Here is a 21,671-nt window from a genome sequence, read left to right as displayed (position 1 = left end):
AAAACTCTTGATATGTAAATTGTTAATTACACCTTTCAAAATATTAAATTTTATCCAAAATTATTTCAAAAAATATTGATTTCAAACAAGAAGTTAAATAATATACCATATTTAAAAGTTTTATAATTTTCCCCCTTTAATTTGAAATTTGACGAGGCATTATTTCTTTATTCTTTAGATGGCAAAATAATTTTTTTATAATAGTAAAGTTTTAGTTGAAATTCAAAGTTAGAGTTTATCTTCAAATTATTTGGAAGAAAAATTCATTCAATTCACCATATAACAACTCAAACAACCAATAATGTCTACCTCACTTGTAGTCACATGATATATTTAATAAGTTATGTGTCGCCTACCATTTGGGCAAAGTTAGTACCTCCCCAAGTTCTAAATTCTTGAAGTAAGGGGGTAAACGTAGATTTGAGCTGCGACAACAACACCTTTAATATATAAATATTTTTAACCATCTAAAAAAAAACATGTAATTGGGGTTTTTATTTTTTTATTTTATAGAATCCAGACCCGGTGGCCAAGTTGTAATTGGGGTTTAATAATGTTGATTTTTTATGATTATATGAATCATTAAATCATTGGTTGGGGATTTTTTTTTTTTTTTCATTTATAGCTAAAAATCAATAGAAGAAAAGAAATTTAATACAAGCATACAAACTAGTATTTAGCCAAAAAAAACACCTATACAAGGTTCCGCCATTACAGAAAAGAAAACGCAAAAACAAGTACTACTAAACTCTCTGAAAAGGGAAGAGGGTTAGATAGAGCGAGCGAGTGTGCGTGAATTGTGTACAAGAAGCGAGTAGAGCAAAAAGCGGAAAAACAATCATGGTACAAATCGCAGTAATATGATAAACTAAACAAAAATAGAGTTGTCCTTGACATCCGAGAAAGAAAGAAAAGCCAGCCCCACCATTCCTATGAATTTCAAAAAAAAAAAAAAACACACACACACACACACTAAAAAAAAAAAATCTGAACCCAGATAAATACAACTAGGAGCAACAAAAGTAGGTGTGTATTGGCCAAAAACCAAAGCCACAGAGCCTAAAAACCATCCCAAAAGCCACAAGACAGAGAGAGAGAGAGAGCTGGTTCTGTCTGTCTGTCTTGGGGTTAGGGGCTTTTTGATTAAGGCAGCTGAGAGTTTGTCAATCCCACTGCTCCAACGGACTTCTTCTTCTTCTTCGTCAGTGGTCCTCTTCCTCTGCCTCTCTCTCCAACCAGGTCTTGCTCTTTCTCTCTCTAGCTCTGTGACTCTGTCTCTGCCTTTTTTGTGCTTTGTTTTTGAATTTTGGAATGTGGGGTTTGGTTTATACTTGGCTATTTGGTAAAAAAAAATTGGAACTTTTGGATCTGGGTGGTTTGTTTCCAGGTAATTTGTAATGGGTTTGTGTTTAATTTTGGTGTTTTTGTTGGTTTAGGGTTTTTTAGGTGATGGGTTTTGGTGCTTTTGTCATTTGGTGGTGATTTTGGTTCTTTTCACGGCTTTTTGGAGATTAAAAAGGTTTACAAATTTGACAGCTTTTTTTGGTTACTTTTAACCAAAAAATGGGAATTTTTTTTTTTTTGTTCCTTGTTGATATGGTAAAAATTTGAAATCTTCAATTCTGTTATGAGCTTCACTTGCAGCTTTACATGTTCAAATTGATGTTTTCAATGAAATTAATGTTATATCAGCAAATTTGCCGAATTGGGTTTTGTCTTTGTTTTTATTTTTGTTGGCTTGTAATTTAATCTGAAAAAGTAGACGATGTGAATCTGAACATTTTTGCATTGTGTTCCAGATCCGGGTGATCCAGTTGGGGTTGAAAAAAAATTCTCAGCTAAGGGTTCAAGATTTTGTTTTTTTTAGCTTTACTTCTAGTACCATGTGGTGTCGTATTCTTCACGGTAAGGGTTGCTGTCAAATTCAACAACTAGCTTTTGGAAACGTCTTTCAATTTTGACCTGTGAATGTGGGTTTGGTAAATGTATTTTTAAGCAAAGAGAAGAAAAAGAGAAAAGGCCAATATTTGATTTGAAGCTTAGCTGAGATTCTGAAAAGGTCATTGGAATCAGAACCCATAACCATAGAAGCATAAGCTGGTCTTCTGATTGGTATCTTTGGATTTGGTTGGGGGGAGCAAGAAATTGCAATGACTATTGGCAAGACCAACAGCAGTAGCAGACCTTTCACACATCCATGCAATTGTTATAAAGTAGAGAGCTTGACTGAAACCATTTTGGATGCAAATCAGACCTCGAATTTGAAAGATCGGTACACTCTTGGAGAGCAATTGGGTTGGGGGCAGTTTGGTGTTATCAGAGTGTGCTCTGATAAATGGACCGGAGAGTTATTAGCATGCAAATCCATTGCGAAAGATAGATTGGTTACATCGGATGATGTGCGGAGCGTGAAGCTTGAGATTGAAATAATGGCAAAGCTATCTGGGCACCCGAATGTTGTAGATCTCAAGGCAGTGTATGAGGAGGAACACTATGTTCATTTGGTTATGGAACTTTGTGCTGGAGGGGAGCTTTTTCACCAGTTAGAAAAGCATGGACGATTCACTGAGTTTGAGGCCAGGGTTCTCTTTAGGCATCTGATGCAAGTGGTGTTATATTGTCATGAGAATGGGGTTGTTCATAGAGATTTGAAGCCTGAGAATATCCTATTGGCCACAAAAGCCTCATCTTCTCCAATCAAATTGGCGGATTTTGGTCTTGCAACCTACATAAAGCCTGGTATTCTCATTTTTTTTTTCTTTGCAGATTACTGATTTTTATTTTATATTAGTCAGTCTTCCCCTTAGAATCAGAGATATTCCGTATTCTAAGCATTTGGGTTCATTGAAGCAGGGCAGAGTTTGCATGGGCTAGTAGGGAGTCCATTTTATATAGCTCCAGAGGTACTTGCTGGGGGCTATAACCAGACTGCCGATGTTTGGAGTGCTGGGGTTATTCTTTACATTCTTCTTAGTGCGATGCCACCATTTTGGGGAAAGACAAAGTCCCGAATATTTGATGCCGTCAGGGCAGCTGATCTGAGGTTCCCATCTGATCCCTGGAATCGCGTATCAGAATCTGCTAAGAATCTCATCAGGGGAATGCTTTGTACAGATACTTCTCAAAGGCTTACTGCTCAGCAGGTCTTAGGTAGGTTGGATACTCACCAAGTCATTGTTTGTTTAAGGTGGTGGTGTAGTGTTCACTTTACCATCTGAACGTTCAAATTCAGGCACATTGTTTTGGATTCTGGTGACATTAGGAATGCAGAAGGTGATACCATTGTAGTTATAAAGTTTCTTTAAGAACATTATTTCTTAAAGGCCAAAAAGTCTTTATTTGAAGCATCTAGAACTGAGGTAGAGGATCCAGACATTTATATCTTGAGCACATCCCAATCCTATCACTGTTACGTTACAAAATGGAAAATGATTATTTTCATTCAAGCATGCCTCTCCTTGCATTCCATCTTTTAAATATATTGTTTTTCATGAGGCAGTAATGTATGTTTTGAAGGATGTCTTTAAAGTATCAACAAATACCATTATTCCATACTGTGTTGTTAATGGTCTTTAGCTAGCATTAGAAACCTAATCATATAGATGTGGTCTTGCTGTTGTTGCAATTATGGGTCAGTTAACTAGTATGGGTAGACCCGGGGATTTTGTTTTCCTTCTGACTTATTAATTGGTGTCCTTTTCTCCCTTGTTTGAAGACTCTCTATATCCTCCACGGCTAGAAAACATAAATTACGTGACTCTTCTTTTGTAGATCACTCCTGGATGAAGGACAGCAGTCCCGAAGATCCAAGTGCACGTGAAAACCATAGATGTGGAGAATTGGGAATAGGCAGTGGCTCTTTCTCTAACTCATTTATGTCCAGGAATGAAGACATCAGCTTTGGCGCTGGATCACCTGTTACATGTGACGTAGAATCACCTACATTCACATGCAGATCATCCTTTTCCACTTTCATGGCAGAACCATCAACACCTCTCACTGCATCTGGTGGATTTTCTTTCCGTAGCATTGGTGATTCTAATGCCTTGGAATTCTCTTCCCCCATTCCTTCAATGCCAAGTTTTGCATTCTTTAGTCCTGGTTCTGTGATTGAACAAGGGAGTTGTGCATTAGAGTTTTCAACCAACATACCTAGAGTGGATGCAATTCAAGGAGGTATTTGGGTTTTACATTTTCCAATTCTTTACACCATCTCATAACCTATATCTAAAAATCCTATTTTGCATCCTATTATGCAGAGGCAAGCTTGGGGAAGCTGTTCATGTTACCTGATTCTACACTTTGCTTTGGGCATGAGGCAAAAGAAGTGGAACACAAGGCATCTGAAGTTAGAAGGGCAGGAGGAACGATTGGTTCTAGGATGTTGGGCATCGGTAGCAAGAGGAACCATACAATTGGACTTGGTGAGCACGAGCAACTTGATCTCATGGTGTCTGAATCAGTCATTCGATGGTCGTCATGCACACATCTTCCCACTTCTCTTAGATCCTCTCTCGTATGTTGAAAGTAGACTGGCTGACCTCATTAAACTAATTGGTGGTTCTGATGAAGTATCGAAGTGTTATGGGAATGGCATACCAAGATGAAGTTTCGTGCTGGTGTGTTGTATTATATTTGTGCCCTAGTTGCTAAATCCCGGTGAGTTAGTGCCAGTTTGAGTTTTGCTTTAATCAGTGTTGGTATGAGTGATGTCTTTCTGGTTTGAAGAGTTAGTGTTAGGTTCTTTTTTTTCACCGGTAGTTAGTGTAACTTGTGGCTAATGGACTCTTACCTTGTGTATAAAGTTGCTTCTTTGCTATATGAATTTTTCCAAGTTTCATATTATTGCCTTTTGGAATTGCAACTTTTTTTCTTCAGAATTGTGCAACTTTCTTTCATTTTCACTTTCTTAGTTAAGCACAATGCGGTTCTCTGTCAGCTTGATTGCTTCTCCAGCTTAAAATTTAAGATCCATTTGTTTTAATCAAAGATTCAAAATGTCATTCCATCGTTAGGTGAAAAGGTTTTACATTGCTTTCATGAACACAGTTGCTTATTACATAATAGATGTGAGGTTCAGTGTATTGTAGAAATTTGGCGATTCAATTAGCTCAATTACCGAAGTCATTTGTTGCCTAATAAGGAACATGAGTTCGAATCTTGTCTATATCAAAAATAAATATATTGATATCTTGGCATTATAGTATAAAACAATAATTATAAATCCGCCTATCTCCAACTCTTAAACTTAACTGTTATAAGATTGTATCCAATTTTTCCGATAGGTTCTTATTGGCATTCATTCAGTAGGAATTGAACCTACGAAATTTGCCAATTATGAGTTGAACACGTTTATGTTCAAACAATAGTTATGGACTAGACACCATAGATTTAGACTTTTATTATGATAATTTTCATTTTAGATGATTCACATATTCACAATCAAGTTAATAGTTCTAGAATCTATGTCTTCATTTGCACAACTAATACATGTTTTGCAAGAATTATATTCCAGGATTAATTAAATTAGTTGGATGCTCAAAATGTGTTACGCATCTATTCTCAATTAGAAAGAAAAAATGTAATTATCAAAAAATAAAAGAAGAAATATATAAATATAAATCTGGGATTAATTAAATAAGTTAAGATGCTCAAAAACCCTTCGGACATTGGTGGCTATTCCTATAGATGTGGGGCACGGCCATTGGTGGGCCATTCTCACTCATTCCTCACCAAAATCCCACTATATATTTTAATGATCAAAACATCCTCATTACATAAGATTCTTTTGTGGAGAGAGAAACAGAGCGAGATAGTGATAGCAGGCCAAGGCAAAAGAGTTGGTGTTGGTGACTTGGTGTGTTACAAGTTAGAAAAAATTTAGTACCACAACATTTTTCACTTCTTTGCAACAACTGTGATATGTGGCAAGTGTAAGTGGTGGAGAAAAAAATATTGGTCCATGTGTAAGTGATAGACAGTCGTTTATAGTTTGCAACATCAAAATTGTGACAAAAAGTTATAAAATAATTTGTATTCCTAAAACTACTCATTACAAGCTAAGGATTGCTCCACATCCCATATTAGTGATTGCCATTAGGATGTTGGAAAAGAAATGAATGTTATATTATTTATATATAACAAGCCAACATGAAGAGTTGCAAGATTCCAAGTTCTTTATATTATATGTATGCTTTGTTTTATAGACAACTAGATAAAGGAGCTATTCATTAGAGTAAAAGGGTCTCACAGTCACTCTCACTCTTATTGGAAATGAGATACAACAAAGACTTCAAGTTCATTGGTCAGAGGCTTACAAAAAAAAAGATGGTCACATTATTATCCTTGTGCTGAAGAGTGAAGAGCTAAAAAGTTGACTAGGCAAAAAAACACTTACCACTTCTCTATGTTCTAGTATCCCCATTTTAAGAGACACACAAACCCCCACCAATGCATTTTGATGTCTGCTCCTAGAGAATTTGATTATCATTATGTCTTTCAATGTTTGGATCAGGACCCCCCAAAAAATGAAAATGACAAGTGGGTGCTATTGTTTTGCAATTGGAATAGAATATTGATGTTTGGAATGTTAAAGTGAATATATACTCTCTTTTTTGCTTTTTTAATGAATGAAGTGAATATATACCTATCAGAATTTTTGACTAGGAGGTACTGAATACATATTTGACTATCAGAATTTGTCAAAAAGGTTGACCACCAACTTCTAGTTCTACCATAAATTGTTGACCAGTTCGAATTTAAGTTACGGAGAATGTGCGCCCACCCCCTCCCCCCCCCCCCCCCCCCCCAAAAAAAAAGGTTACCGAGAAAAGCAAGTACATTAGATTGTCCTCCAGGCTGAGCTAAACGTTACATACACAACAAACTGGAAAGGACATTAATATGGTGTTGTGTTTTCTTGAAATTCTGGGGGAGCATAGTAATGTTAATTGTATTTAGCAGAGGTATGGGGCTCATTCTAACAGTCCCCTGCTTCTTCTTCTTCTTCTCTTTTCTTTTTTCTTTTTTTTTTTCTTTTTTTAAGATTACTACGTAATAAAAGTGACATTAATAATGAATTTATAAAAAAAATGATGACGTGTTAATCAAAGTTTGTCGACTTAATTAATAAGTAGTGAAAAGTTTTGTGTCCTTATTATTACTCTCTTCTAACTTCTTAGTATATTTAATCAAAATTCCCAAGTATCTAACGACTATAGTTTTATTTTGGGCGGTATTTATTTCACGAGCAAGAATTAGGTACTTAAATGTTGTTCCTTAAGTTTTTCTTTTAAAATTCTGCCATGTAAATTTTTTCTCATGAGAAAAAAGTGTATTTCTTATTAAGTAGTTATATGATTGAATCTTAAGAGATGAACCTAAAGAATAGCATCTAAGGTACTGTACCTAAGTTTTGTTCTTATTTCACACATCATATATTTTTTTAGTTTAGTATAGAAACACACCGTGGTGTGAAATAGTTTTTCCCTTTTTAATTTTATATACGTATTATTTCAGTTTTAAATCTTTGTATTATAATTTTCATTCCTAAAATGTGTAAATTTTTTTTTTTTTTTTTTATCATTAATGTTTTGCTCTAAAAATGAAATCCTAATTCCGTGTCACTGCAAGTTATTTTCGGTAGCTACATGTCTCCCAACTGGACCTTATCCATACACGAAACAGGTGTCACCCCCACAGGCCACAGCCCCCACTAGTCATGTACATGTTCAGTCAATTTTTTAAAAGCTTGGTTCTACTGTTCTTAGGGTCCACCACTAATGTATTTTTCGTAGCACCTTTCTTGCTGTTAGGTACCAGTGGCACACAAAATTTCATGAATTAGTAGGTAATCAACTAATCATAGATACATTCTAAAAAAAAAAAAACTAATCATATATAGATTTTCCTAAATACTAAGAGATAAGGTCTTATAACTAGCCTCATATTTTGGTAGAGACACAATTTCACTAACAAAATAGACTTGTGCTTTTGGTTATTCCACGTGGACTTCCTTATCACAAAACTCCATGTATAGGATCCCAGTTCCTTCTGTTACTTCATCAGATTCAAAACAAACTACGCACCAAATGTGGTGTAAAGTAAACTCAAACCCTCCAGTTCTTTGGAAATTTCCCACACAAAAACCAAAGCTTGGACCAAAAATTATCACCTTCTCTTCCTCTTCCAACAACCAAAAACAAGAAGAACTTGGTTCCACCACTGCAGTTACTCAAGTCCAAGTCCCAGAAAGTAATGATTACAGTGTTAAGTTCAAGACTCTTGGAGGTTGCAAGCTTGGCATTTCAAGGTATCCTTATTTTGAGTATGATGCTGAAGGTGGATCAGGAACTGGGTCCGGTACAAAGGTCCCAGATAGTGAGTTGAATGATGTAATTTCAGTTTCATTTGCCATCAAAACACTTTACATACCACCATTGACAAGTGCAACAACTAAGTTCTTGGGTTTACCATTGCCACCATTTCTAAAGATTGATATTGTCCCTGAATCCTTTCAAGGGAGCATTGTCCGAGAATCCGGCAAGGTAATTTCACCATTTAAATGAGCAGATGTGTTTGCCTTCTGCAAGATTGTTCTAGCATTGTCATAAGGTAGTTTCTCTTAAATTTGATTGCATGACAACCCCGCTAATATTGCAGCTATTGTTCATGCAGGTTGATCTTGAATTCTTTGCTAATTTCTGGTTTTCTGCTGGGAGTATATATAGAGCTCCACCACTGCTGGTTAAGACAGTTTTGACATCTGAGGAGTCAAATGGAACTATAAGAAGTGGAAGAGGAAAGAGGTTAGATAAAGAAGGCAAGTGCAGATTAGTTGGGGTGGCAACTGTTGATCCTATTGATGATTTCCTAATGAATACATTCCTTGGCCTTCCTACTGAATGCCTTGCCAATCTGAACGCTGTAATCTCCATTTCTAATTCTTCTTAAGATTTCAAAACTACAATTTTTCCGATTGTGAAATCTGTTTTTCATGCAGTGCCAAAATCATCCTAAATGAAATGGAGTAATTGATAAGTTTTTTCTTTCCAACCAATTACAGTTTATGATTCAAATTGCGGACAGAAAGGCACCAAATTGTTTAGGAAGTAAACTTGTACTGTTCTCATCAACACCTGAGACTTGTTTATGAGATATGGTGGCTCATAAGAAAGTTTGTATGCAATTTTCTCAAGTACAAACAAAGAAAAACAAAAACCTAAGAATACACCAAACGTGAGCTACAGCTTTGAACACTCAGCATTTGCTGCATTGTGAAAAAACCCAATTATTCTCGAGTATTACATTGTTTTACAACATGATGCCTTCAATCTATAGACATCAGGCTTAATGGAGTTGTGGTATGAGTCGTATGACTATATAATAAGTTGTAGCTTAAGAAATCCATCAACCTGTAAAAGTGTCTCATTATATCAGTAAATTTACAGAGGCTTTCTGTTGTTTTTTGGAGTCACTAGCTGTACTGTAATCCTTTGGCAACTTCTAGGCATTATCTGCTTTCAGAATGGCATAATCAAACTTCTCTGCATGAAAGAAAAAGAATTTAAAACAGAAGTAAATGTGAGTGAGGCATTTAAAAAAAAGAAGTAAATGTCAAGCAATACCATCCAATTCTGCACCTCACCCGTACACCAGCCCATGTTCATTTAGAACAACTGTAAGTTCAAGTAATGTCAAGGTCACTCAAATGCCAGCCTTTGAGTGCCAACCAATGAAGCATATTGACCCCCCTTTGCCAATAATTCAAAGTGGGTACCAAGTTCTGCAATCCTCCCATCAGAACAGAGTGCAATTTGATGGGCATTTTGAACTGTGCTTAATCGGTGAGCAATCACCAATGTTGTCCTGCTTTTCATCAGATGGTTCAGAGCATCCTGGACCAAACGCTCACTGACTGCATCCAAGGCACTGGTAGCCTGCAGAAAAGGATATTATATATATTATTAAGTCCAAAACTGTTATGGGCCTATGGTGCCAACACAGTCTCATGCGAAGTGGAGAGAGCTTTCAGAAAAAGCATGTAGAACTGGGATTTGTGATAATTCCAATCTCATTTTGTTATGTTGACTTGGAGAAGAAATGTAGATGCACTGAGAAGCAAATAAAGAGCTTACCTCATCAAGTATCAGGATTGGGGCATTCTTTAGCAGAGCTCTAGCAATAGCAACTCTCTGCAGATCAAAAACAGGAAGAATCAAGCACCTCTCTCTCTCTCTCTCTCTCTCAACTTTATAACCATACCTGTCTCTGGCCTCCACTCAGTAGGCCTCCACGCTCGCCAACAAGTGTGTCATAACCCTTTTGAGAAAAATAAACATTCAGAAACAACACAAACTAACAGGTGTGGAAGACTTGCGTATTGAGAAGACAACAAACCTGTGGCAGTGAAATTATGAATTCATGAGCATTTGCTGCTTTGGCTGCCTTTATCACATCATCCTTGGATACATTATCGTCTGGAAGCCCATATGCAATATTTTCTCCAACAGATACCGAAAAAAGAACAGGTTCCTGAATCATATATTTATAAACTTAGGAGAAGAACAACAATAAATGTGATATAATTACACTTGTTACCACTGATCAGCACCTGTGCAACTTGGTTTCAGGTTGGGTTGGTTTGGTTTGACCACAAAGCACAAACAAAACCAAGAGTCTAGAGGGGAAAATTGTACTGACCTTCCCTGAGGTTTTTCGTTAGTACACTTGCCTCCCCTCTATCTTAGAATGAGACATTCAGGGGTGGTTAGTCTAAATAGTTTGCACTTTAGGGGAGGTGAGTGTCTCGTTCTAAATTAGAGGGGGTAAGTGTAATTTTCCCATATCTAGAGCATCAATCCAACACCCAACTCAACCAGTGCAGACAGTGTCAATACAAACCTGACTAAACTTTATACTCCTTGATCCTAAACCCAACCTACCCAATTTTCAAATTCTTTCGGAAATAAAAAATACTCATGAAACCTTAATAAGAATTTTATCTGAATACTCAAATACACAAGTATAGAACATATGTTGCTTTTAGGATACTATATTGTCAATCCGAAACCAATCCAATGTAACCTGGGAACCTAGAATCTGGTATAGACTTGGACCAAGTTGTATCCCCACAGTAATTGGCTAGTCAAGCTATATCTCAGATTTACTAGAAAACAGAATTATGCTATGCTGAGATGAAATGATAATGAATCCATATATACAATACATCTGTGCATGACATGCTTGTAGCAGATGTATGGAGATTCAAGAATAGACCTGATTCACTATAGAGACAACCCGTGCCCATTCACTCTTGTCAAATGTTCGAAGATCATCTCCTGCAACTGTTATACGACCTCTGGTTGGCTGCAAAAGGGATACATCAATTGATTCTTCACCATCCAAGACAACTAAATGAAACTTCCATTTAACAAATAGAACTTTAAGTAAAACAACAAAAGGAGAAAACCTCATAAAAACGTGCCAATAGCTGTACTATTGTACTTTTTCCTGCACCACTGGGGCCCACTAGAGCTGTTACGGTTCCACATTTGAGAGTTAAATTTAGACCATTTAGGATTTCCACATCAGGTCTCACAGGATAAGAGAAGTGCACATCTGGCCATCAAAATGAGAACACTCATTTACAGTGGAACAAATGGCAATAAATTTATTGTGCAAAAACAAGAAGATTTATTATGACATCCCATTCTATAGCCAACTAAGAAAGGATTTATGCAAGCTTGTTCTTAACAAAAAGAGGGGGAAAAGAGAGACACTTAAGGAGAAGCTTGAGATTCACAAGCAGTTAGATATGGCAGAACAACATAGCACATAAGAAAACTACACTCACAAAGTCAATTTTCCATAGACACACAACTATTTAGAATCCTTATGTTAAACTTTATAACAAGCAGAAACTTAATAGAAAATTTCATAAAATGGACTAGGACTTCTTAAAAGGATAATACTTAGACATGTGTGTATAAAATTGATAATGTAAACAAAATGAATAAAACTGCATGATTGATACCTTCAAGACAAACATCACCAGACCAAGCTAAGCTACACACGTTGCTAGCTGATTTCAAGGCTGACATATAATGTACATTCCTAGAGAGGATTTTCTCATCGTAATCATTGATGAAGAACAATTTATAATTGTCACCATGCAATTCTTTTTGCTGCATTTCTCTTTCTACACCATATGCAAGGGCTTCATCAATTTCAATCTCAGATAAAACAGAGTTGATTCTCTCAACAGCAGCAAAAGTTCCACGAAGATCTCCAAATGTGTTCACAAGCCCTTGAACCTAAAAGATGTATCAAATCAGACCGGACGAAGATGATGGAAATAGCATGAGTACACAAGCAGCACAGAAGAACTCACAGCAAATGTTAATGTGAAAGTATATCCAATAAAGGAAGCCACAATTCCAACAGAGAGCTCACCCTGTAAGCAAAAAATGTGAATGATTGAAAAAGAAAAACCTTAGACTTTGGTACTGATAAAATCACATTTGACTGTGCCAAATAGATATGCTGGTAAGTGAATGAGTATGACAATTTTTCATAAGGATGCATGCATTAAAATTAGCACTCACAAAGATCAAAGCCCTAAGTTGTGCCACAGACAACAGTACACCATAGCCATCAAACATCCTCAAAAATATGATGGTTTAATAATCTAAATAATCCTTCAATAAGAAATACTAGTTTGGTAAATTAGTCATACTCAAACACTTCATTCAATGCAAGATTAATTCAAAAGTGGCTTAAAAAACATATGCAATATTGTGTAACATTATGATTACAGAAAGAAACAAGCATAAAAATAGCTAGGAACATGAAATCTACCATGAAGGGAAGCTAAAAGACAAAAGGACCATGAGAGTGACTCAAATAGAGAAACCATGATTCTTTAGCCATAGAAACTGTAAAACATAAATGGAGTACATATACTTTGGGAAATTGAAAAACATCTCTTCCCTTTCTAATTGGAGTTCTTATACAAGGCAGAAAACTACTTTACTAAGAAACAATAAGAATCCTAAATTGAATATTTTGGAAAACTTTGTAACATAGCTATTGATATTCAAAGGTGATATTGTTAAATATAGGAGAGCATAGTAGTTGATGCACTGAATTTGAATTGCATATGACATTTCAAGGTCTAAGACAATAGTCAGCACAGATTCACAATCCAAATGTGCTTACCGCTTTCACTTTGCTTCCTCCAAGACAATATAAGGCCATTAGAGAAATATAAACAGCAATTCTTGTCAAAGATTCATTTATGGATTTAAAAGTCCCAAGCTTTATGCCAGTAGCTTGATAAGAAAGAACCTGCCAATCTCCATTAAATAAATGCAAAGCATAATGATGAACTTTTCACATCTCCATGACAGTAGCTATTAATGCTTGAATTATCTTACTTGTCTACCGAACATTGACATTTGATGCTTTTCACCACCAAAGGATCTTACCTGTAATAATTATGTTACAATTTCAATCATCGAATGTATATACAAGCTTTAATTACTATGTCATCTATAGAGGTGAAAAATAAAAAAGTGTAGCAAAGTATTGATTAAGAACTTACAGTACGAATAGCAGAAAATGTTTCTGTCACACAATCAGATATCAATGCCAGGGCCAACCCATGAGCTTTAAAAACGGGCACAGTTGATCTCTTGTACACAGCTTCGGAATATTAATAACAGTCAACAGAAGGAAAAGAAAGATTAAACAAACAATGATGAGCAAAAAAAATTTCCAAATTACCGCACACAGAGCAAGAGGTAACAAAATCCACAAGGGGAGAGAGAAGAAAATAGAAAAGAGAAGAGTGATTAACTGACAATAAGATACATTTGAGTGATCTAAAAGATAGGGGATGAATAAAAAGACGAGCTTATGAAATTTTCAAAGACAAAAATGTGAAACTGATTGCGAAAAAGCACCAAGATAATGTAGAAAGAATTCCTAACCCCAAGCCAACTTGCAATATTGGCACTCCGCAGGTCAACATTGAAGCTCATGTGATCATGAAAATTTAATGGAGATGATCTACCTCTAAGATACATTAAGCACATATCAAGAATCACATTTAAAAACAGATTCCTTTGTTTATTTGTTTCGTGAGAGGGGGATGGGGGAGAGGGAGGTGTCAACCATACTTTTATCAGCCTTATGGATAAGAACAGAACAAAAACTTCTAACATCAAACAAGCTACACAAGCTAAAACATCCAAGATAAATATTTACCAACTGAAACAGACACGGTAAGCATCAGAAGGCCCAAAATAGGTGCAAGTTGAGGGGACAACGTAAATAGTATGCATATTGTCCCAGTGACCTACAAGAAGAAAGAAAACAAGAGATATGATGACCCTTAGTGAAAATAGGTAATAAATTGAAAACTGAAACACAGATAGGAAATTATAAAAGAAAAGTGATAAGGTGAATTCTATATTTGAGGAGGGTAATTACTAATTAGCCTCTAAAGCATTCTGAAACAACATTCAAATTGTAGTATTAAAACAGAAAATTTATATTACTTTTGAATCATAAGTAATTATGTAATTGCTTAAATGTAGACAACACAAAGCTCACTCGTGCATGGTGTAGAGTTGCTTGCCTCAGAAAGTGCCCTGAATCCACGATCCCTTGAAATGTTCTCACTCACAACATCTTTAAGAGAACCCAAATCAGATGTTAGCAAACCAGTAAGTTCACCTACCTATAAGGTGCAAAGCCCAAGTTAATCCAGTGAAAGGAAATTGCTGGGACAGTGGAAAATGTAAATTAGGTGAAATGAATGATAGACATACATAAAATGGACAGATAGACATTAATGTGAGTAACCACTCTGAAAAATTATTTTAAAAAATAAAATAAGAGGGAAGGAAAATAAATTCACCAGCAGCTAACAGAAAATTTGTAAAACTAAATGAGACATAAGAGTAAAAATGGTAAGAGAATGTGGGTAGTACCAGTTATCCTTTCCACAACAAATTGTTCTCTCTCTCTCTCTCTCTTTTTACCATGCCGATCAGCCTATTTCTTAATATATTTTTCTTAATTTTAGGCATGATAATAGGTCATTATGTTTCCCTAATCTCACATGTGTACCAATTGCAATCTTCCAAAGTTTTATGTTAGTTTGAAACCAGCATGAGTAGATTGGTGATGGGCAATAAGCTGAGTGACTTCTTTTCTATCAAATGTTACAAATATGTACCAGATTGTCAGAAAGTGAGGTGTGACCAGTGTCAGTTTAAAATATAGGCATGCAACAATAGACTATCAGTGACCTATTCCTGACACATTAAAATCCTATAATGAACTAAACAACACAGAATAATAGCTACATACGTAAGTTTTTTATACAGTTTTCCAAGTGAAGCAATTTGTAGCCTAGGATACCAGTTGGCAAACTGCATTCCAATCAGCAATTTGCTCCATTGGGGGTAAAATGCAGTCAATTTACGAATTCGACCAATTTAAACATGCAAACCGCAATTGGACCAAAATTCTAATTTTTTCCCCAGTTTCCACATATGAAAAACAAGAAAGCAAGTGCAAGGTTCAAACCTAGGCCAATTCGTTGGAGATGTGGGCTTATTGCTATTTTATTTCTATTTAATAAAATATGACAAATAACATTTAATTGATTCAAATACGCAAATTATTTAAATAACTTGAACACAAGAATTTATCCAAAAACTTATGACAGAAAAATATCTAGTAAATTGAGTAAGAGATGACAAAATGCTTGGGATCTAAATGGCATCTAAGGAGTATAGGCAGTAAATTCCAGCATTCTACAGACAGAGTGAAGCATACAGTAAATTGCACAAGCTGAAATTGAAACAGAAGCACCAACATGCATGATGAGGATGATATGCCTGCACCCATATTAAGCAATTTATGGCTCATCGGCTTAATAAAATCAGCATGTGAATTTTTAAACGACCAAAATCTTCCATAACTTTTTTTGAAAAACACACACGCAGGGGAGAGGGGATGGGGTTCTAACCCAAAGGCACACCACAAACCTTCCATAACTTTAATAGAAGGCTTAAAAGTCTTGACAGAAGCTAATGAATGAATCCATTCAAAATTCTACTAAAGAATACAATAAAATACTTGATCTAGAATTAGAAGTTTTTTTTTTTTTCTTTTTCTAGAAACATATGGTTTACTTGACAAATATATAATTTAAAAATACCATGACAACAGTCAGAGTTAAGTGTCTACCAACTTTGATTATAATGCAAGAGTGCAGCCCTTGCCATGATTTAACAAAAGAAGAATGTTCTGAGACAAAATCAAATATTTGTTGCTGAAGCATGAGGCACTTTTTGGGATTCTTACTTAAGGGTTTTTCAAAGTGTCTGTCCATTAAGTCAATAGTCCTAACTAAAGGTGATACACAATCGCATTTTGAGAAACATTATCAAACCATTATCAGCGTAACATAAACTTGCAAGGACCAGAGGTTATAATTGCCAGAACCAGCTAGACATCTCTTAGACACTAGTAGTTTCTTGAATAAGTCAGGAACAAAAGAATTCGTTAACAGATTATCTCATAATTCCATTCATGAATCATGAAGAACCATATGAATGCACTTGAAAAAGATGTGTGTGTCTTTGTAAAATGAATTAAAGGGTTTTATAAATATACCTTGTATCGGTCAAAAAACTCAACCTGTATAGAAAATAACAGAAAAAATATTAGAAGACCAAGTGTGCAAGTAATAACTTTTTCTTGCAAGTTTCAAACATAATAAATAGATGACTTAACAAGCACAAAAGGAAAATACAAGTTTATAATTAAGCATCTATATCATTATCCGAAAATGGATTTTCTATAAATCAAAGTAGGAATAGCACACCTCTTGCATGTGCTTCCACACATGGCAACATATGACATGCGTGTCATACCAGCCAAAACATGACATGTTTTTTGTTTTGAGCAACACTACTGCACAATTGATTACTTTGCAAGAACCAGACAAGTTTAAGCATAATCTAGCAGTTCTAAACCCCCCACCCCCAAAACAATATTTTTTAAGAGTTAAATTGGAAATTTAATGTTACCTTCTGAATCAACACCCTTCTGAAAATATGGGCTCTCAGTTTTGACATAACCTTCTCCCATATAGTATTCAAGTTTATAACAAAAATAACGGTTAGAATTGGCTCCAGTGCATACAAAACTCCCACTTTACTAAGCAGCCTCCACAATGGCTCTGGTCTAGCACCAATAAGTACTTCAAAGAATCTACCTACAAAAATCATTGACATAGACTCTGAGCTCCTATTCTCTAACACACAAATGAATTGTCACTCTTATATTAATAGTTGGCTAATGAGATTAAATGCTAAAAAAGTTTATTGAATTCCAAATGCAATTAAAATGATGCCCTGGCCCTTATTTAGATGATAACAAATTGCAAATTTTGAATATGCTTGTTAGTACCCAATTAAGCAAAAAAATCCTTCACCTCCATAAACTTTTTTTTGCAACTTTTTTTCTTTAATCAATGAAACCATTATTTTTGCACCAGTAATGCTACAAATACAACCTTTTTCACAACTGCTGAAGTGGTTGATTGTGAGGATACAACATTTTTCACAAAAAAATTCACAATTACTAAAGTAATTGATTGTGATTGGTGAACACAACTGACATTCATAAACCAATCATTTTATTTTATTTTTTTCTCCATCACTTTGACCAATTCAGCAATTGTAAAATCTCTTGTGGAGAAAAAAAAATGCGTCCATAAGATTGTTGTTTTTGTATGAATCATTTGTCATAAATAATAAACTTTATTGTTTTGAAAAAGTAGAGTTGCATTAGTTGTATTTAGGGGATTTTTTTTTTTTTTAATTAGGCTTTAAAAAGTTGATACTAGCCTCAAAATCAATAAATAATCCAATCATACTCTCATACCAAAATTCGTTTTCCATTTTTACCCTCAATTTTCTACCAACCAAACAACACCGCCAAGTCTTAATAATAAATTTTTTGGGTCAATTAATTAGGGTCGGCCACTTATATTCTTTTTTACCTTTTTTACTCCTTTAATTGGTAATTCTTTTTTATGAGAAATAATACGTCTACAATATTTTTACTTTTTTATGAGAAATGTTGTTACTTATTGTTATTATTGGGGTAAAAACAGTAATTTTAGTATTAGTTTTAAATTCGAACCAATAATAATAAACTACCTATGATTTATTGTAAAAATATTATAAAATTGTTATAGACTTAGGGCCTGTTTTATATATGTATTTAAAAACTAAAAACTGTTATTTAAAAATATTTATGAAAATATGTGTGATTGAAAAAAATATCTATAAAAATACGTAAAATGTTATTTAAAAATTAAAAATAGGGGTTTGAAAACACCAAACAAACACCCCCGTAGCATCTCTCTGTTTTTTTTTTTACTTTTACTTGTGTTAGGTGTTAACTTGTATCAACTCGCTCTCTCTCTCTCCAACCAAAGATAGCCAATATATATATATATATATACACACACATATTACAATTAGTCAGATTTTCTTTTCTTTCCATCCAAACAGAAAAGAGTATAAACTAAATAAATGGCGAAGATGAAAATTTCAGAATTTGCTTACCTGAAAAAATGGGCATAGAGAGAGTACAAGTGGTGCAGCCAACGAGAGCGAAAGCCGAAATCGCGAGCCTCAGCTTGTGCCTACTCAACAGAGTCCACAATAGCCCCCAGCTTATCGGATTCGGCGCCGGTGCCCGGTCCTTTTCGGTCAGTGGACCCGACCCGTCGATTCTGGGGTCGGGCTCGCTGACACTCGGGTCGGACGCGGGTGCGGACACGTAAGCAAACGAAATTGAGCTCGTCTTCTTGGGCAGTAGTGTTGTGGTTGTTGTGAGTGGGAATGGCGGGAAAGGGTGTGATTGGTGGAGAAAGGTAAAGGAGAGTCTGGGATTGAGTGTGGTTGCACGTTTGCGGACGCGAGTGGGAGTGCGAGTGGGATAGAAGGAGAGAGTTGCAGAGGCCATGGATGAGTCAGTATATGTGTGTGTTAGTGTGAGTTCAACTGTTAAAAGATACTGAACAATAAAAAAGGGAGGGAGATAGAGGTAAAGGCGCTTTTCTCTATTCTTTCTTTCTTTGTTGTCCAAAGACTTTGAACTTCACGCGCTTAAATGCGAAAGGGAAACAAAATTGCATCTTTCCTTTTTTTTAATGGTATTTTTATCTTAGGAAAAAAAAAATTTGGTATTTGATTGAAAAATATTTTGTTATACGTTGAGTCTATTGGGTATATTCTACGTTGACAGTGCAGGTTTGATTGGCACTTGGCACTTGTCCATTTGATATCCTTATGTGTATCGGGATTTTCAAAAAAAAAAATTTTAAAGGGAAAGTTTGAACTTTGAAGATGTTTATTTAGTCTAAGTTTTTTTTTTTTTCTTAGCACATTTGCTAATTGACTATTTTAGAAAGAAAAAATTTTATGAAATTAAAAAAAAAGTAAAAAATGATAATTATTTTTTTCTTTTCTCTTAAAAAAATTTAAAAAATATTTCTTAAATTAATACTTTAAAAATATTTGTTAATTTTTTCCTTAATTTTAATTGAGCTAGAAACATGAAATATACTACTCGAATTTCAACATTTGACGAAGCGATGCCACTTACAATTTGCAAGTGATAAAAGAAATGTAGAAAGCAAAATATCCCACCTAACTAAGTCTAAATTTATAATACACCTAGATGCTAAAGAAGTTTGTCTCAATTTTAGGAGGCTCATGTGAAACTACATCGAACAACATTTTGTTTTCATCAAAATAAATATAAAAAAACAACATTTCATTTTGTAACGTTTCATGCTTTTCTTGTGATTGACCAATGATTTTTGTATTGCCAAAAAGTAGGGATGGCAAAAAGTTTACTTACCCCACTTGACTTGTTTTACCCAATTGTGTATCTGCCCCCAAATGAGTGATGGGGCGAAGATCGGTAATTGGTTTTGCTCACTTTACAAGGAATATGTATAATATATAGCTCAATTAGATATAGAGGTAAAAAAAAATTTCTTCGTGCTCTTTTCTGTAGCACCCCTCCCCTCTAACTGTCCCTATCCTACCTTTTTAACAAAACCTTATCCTGTTTTCCCAAGCCTAAGCTCTTGTTTGGTTGTGATACAATGGAGGTCTCGGACCTCATTACTCGCACAGAGAATACATGGATAGATGCATGCCTTGAGCTCCCTCCAAACCAATATGACACAAAAAACACATCCTGGGTGCTAATAGGAAAGCTCATTACCTATAAAGCCATAGGTACATCCATAGTCTCCGATGTGGTGAATAAAGCATGGAGACCCGTTTACCCAATCCAAGTGAGTCGACTAGAGAACAAAACCTTCATGTTCCATTCCCATCATGAAGCAAATATGGACAATGCTTATCGCAGGAGGCCCTAGTCCATCCGAGGAGGACACCTAGTCTTAAAGCCATGGAATCCTTCCCTCAAATGGCAAGAGATACCCTTCACATCATCAACATTTTGGGTACAAGTGCATGGCCTTCCAGAGCTGTGGAGATCTTCGAACAACCTCCGACTACTCAGAGAAAAAGCTGAGAACGTTATTGAGGTTGACCTTGCCGAAGAGGGCGGTGGATCCTAGAAGAGGTTTATATGCATCCAAGTCGAAATCAAACTCAACTGACCTCTAATACCAAGTATTTTTCTACCACGACATAACCTCCCCCATCTCTTGATTAGCTTGAGATATGAAAAGTTAGCCGACGTCAGCTACCATTGCGGGATTATTGGTCACAAGACTTATACATGCCAAGGAAAAGTGTTCTTCATCCGAAACCCTTTCAGTCATAAGTTCATTAACTCAAGGCCATGGTTAAGAGCAGAGAATTGTATTACACTATCGGAGTTATTCCACAAACCCAACCGCCTCGCTCAACCTGTGTCACCTAACAGAGCTAGCCTTGACGCAACAGAACCTCAAGCGGCATTGCCAACACATCATGCCACGTCAGTAAGCTAGGACAAAGCACACATTCCTAACCAAAGCATTGTACCTCAGGTGTGTAGCACTAGCAAGGAAGAGCTGTCCTAGACCACCAACCCACAAGAAGGTACATTCGAGGGGACTAGCACTCAGCAGCTAAGGTGTCCACCCACACACGTATACAAACCTTCCTTTATCCCCTCTAAGCCAATCACTAATCCTAGCAAGGTCCACACCAATCCAATCCCGAGACCTAAAAGCCCAAATATCACCAACCTTCCCCACCCAGACAAATGACCAAAGCCCACTATTCCCCCCAGGTTTTAGCCTAACCATTTTTAGCCCAAACCAAAGCCCATCACCCCAAGCTAAAATACAACTTGAAAAGAATACTTCCCTAACCCAAGACAACGCCATTTCCCCCTAAATAGTATAATCCTAATCAATTTCATCGCAAAAGTAATCCGAGAATCTAAATGTCCCTCAACTACCCCAATCCCCTCTGCCACAACAACCTTAAGAAGAAAGCTCTAACCTAAATCCCACACACAAAAGAAAGGTGTCACGACAAGGGCTCGAAGTTTTTGCCAAAAGAGTTAGGTTTGATGACCACGACCTTGAAGTGGTATGTCTCAAT

The 21,671-nt window shown here is 35.8% G+C and overlaps 3 protein-coding genes across 7 annotated transcripts; 2 read left to right on the top strand and 1 right to left on the bottom strand.

Annotated features, from left to right (window-relative positions):
• The first annotated feature begins 759 nt into the window (after positions 1-759).
• LOC112026512 (calcium-dependent protein kinase 26) lies at positions 760-4,845 on the top strand. Its single transcript, XM_024059201.2, has 5 exons — positions 760-1,239; positions 1,800-2,739; positions 2,854-3,150; positions 3,772-4,176; positions 4,260-4,845. The coding sequence occupies exons 2-5, from the start codon at positions 2,151-2,153 to the stop codon at positions 4,523-4,525; spliced, it is 1,557 nt and encodes a 518-aa protein (XP_023914969.1). The 5' UTR covers positions 760-1,239; positions 1,800-2,150; the 3' UTR covers positions 4,526-4,845.
• Positions 4,846-7,967: 3,122 nt separating this feature from the next.
• On the top strand, positions 7,968-9,161 carry LOC112026510 (uncharacterized). 2 transcript variants are annotated; one of them, XM_065783002.1, is made up of 3 exons: positions 7,968-8,546; positions 8,677-8,925; positions 9,065-9,161. In XM_065783002.1, exons 1-3 carry the CDS (start codon positions 8,031-8,033, stop codon positions 9,152-9,154), a joined length of 855 nt encoding a protein of 284 aa, XP_065639074.1. In that variant the 5' UTR covers positions 7,968-8,030; the 3' UTR covers positions 9,155-9,161. The 2 variants fall into 2 exon arrangements, with proteins under 2 accessions (XP_065639074.1, XP_065639075.1); XM_065783003.1 differs by lacking the exon at positions 9,065-9,161 and adding an exon at positions 9,002-9,047.
• Positions 9,162-9,209: 48 nt separating this feature from the next.
• LOC112026508 (ABC transporter B family member 28) lies at positions 9,210-19,173 on the bottom strand. Of its 4 annotated transcripts, none has more exons than XM_024059198.2 (17): positions 18,657-19,173; positions 17,109-17,296; positions 16,693-16,716; positions 14,642-14,743; positions 14,269-14,359; positions 13,604-13,704; positions 13,437-13,487; positions 13,219-13,347; positions 12,392-12,454; positions 12,035-12,314; positions 11,471-11,619; positions 11,278-11,367; positions 10,399-10,533; positions 10,264-10,320; positions 10,137-10,193; positions 9,627-9,938; positions 9,210-9,540 (listed from the first exon to the last, which is right to left on the bottom strand). In XM_024059198.2, exons 1-16 carry the CDS (start codon positions 19,057-19,059, stop codon positions 9,702-9,704), a joined length of 2,157 nt encoding a protein of 718 aa, XP_023914966.2. In that variant the 5' UTR covers positions 19,060-19,173; the 3' UTR covers positions 9,210-9,540; positions 9,627-9,701. The 4 variants fall into 4 exon arrangements, with proteins under 4 accessions (XP_023914966.2, XP_065639073.1, XP_023914965.2 ...); XM_065783001.1 differs by having other exon boundaries at positions 9,210-9,545; positions 9,642-9,938; XM_024059197.2 differs by having other exon boundaries at positions 9,210-9,545; positions 18,657-19,172.
• Between the last annotated feature and the right edge of the window lie 2,498 nt (positions 19,174-21,671).

Source organism: Quercus suber, unplaced genomic scaffold (genome assembly GCF_002906115.3).
Source record: "Quercus suber isolate HL8 unplaced genomic scaffold, Cork oak 2.0 scaffold_325, whole genome shotgun sequence".
NCBI lineage: Eukaryota > Viridiplantae > Streptophyta > Magnoliopsida > Fagales > Fagaceae > Quercus > Quercus suber.
This window is presented reverse-complemented; position numbering and strand designations above follow the sequence as displayed.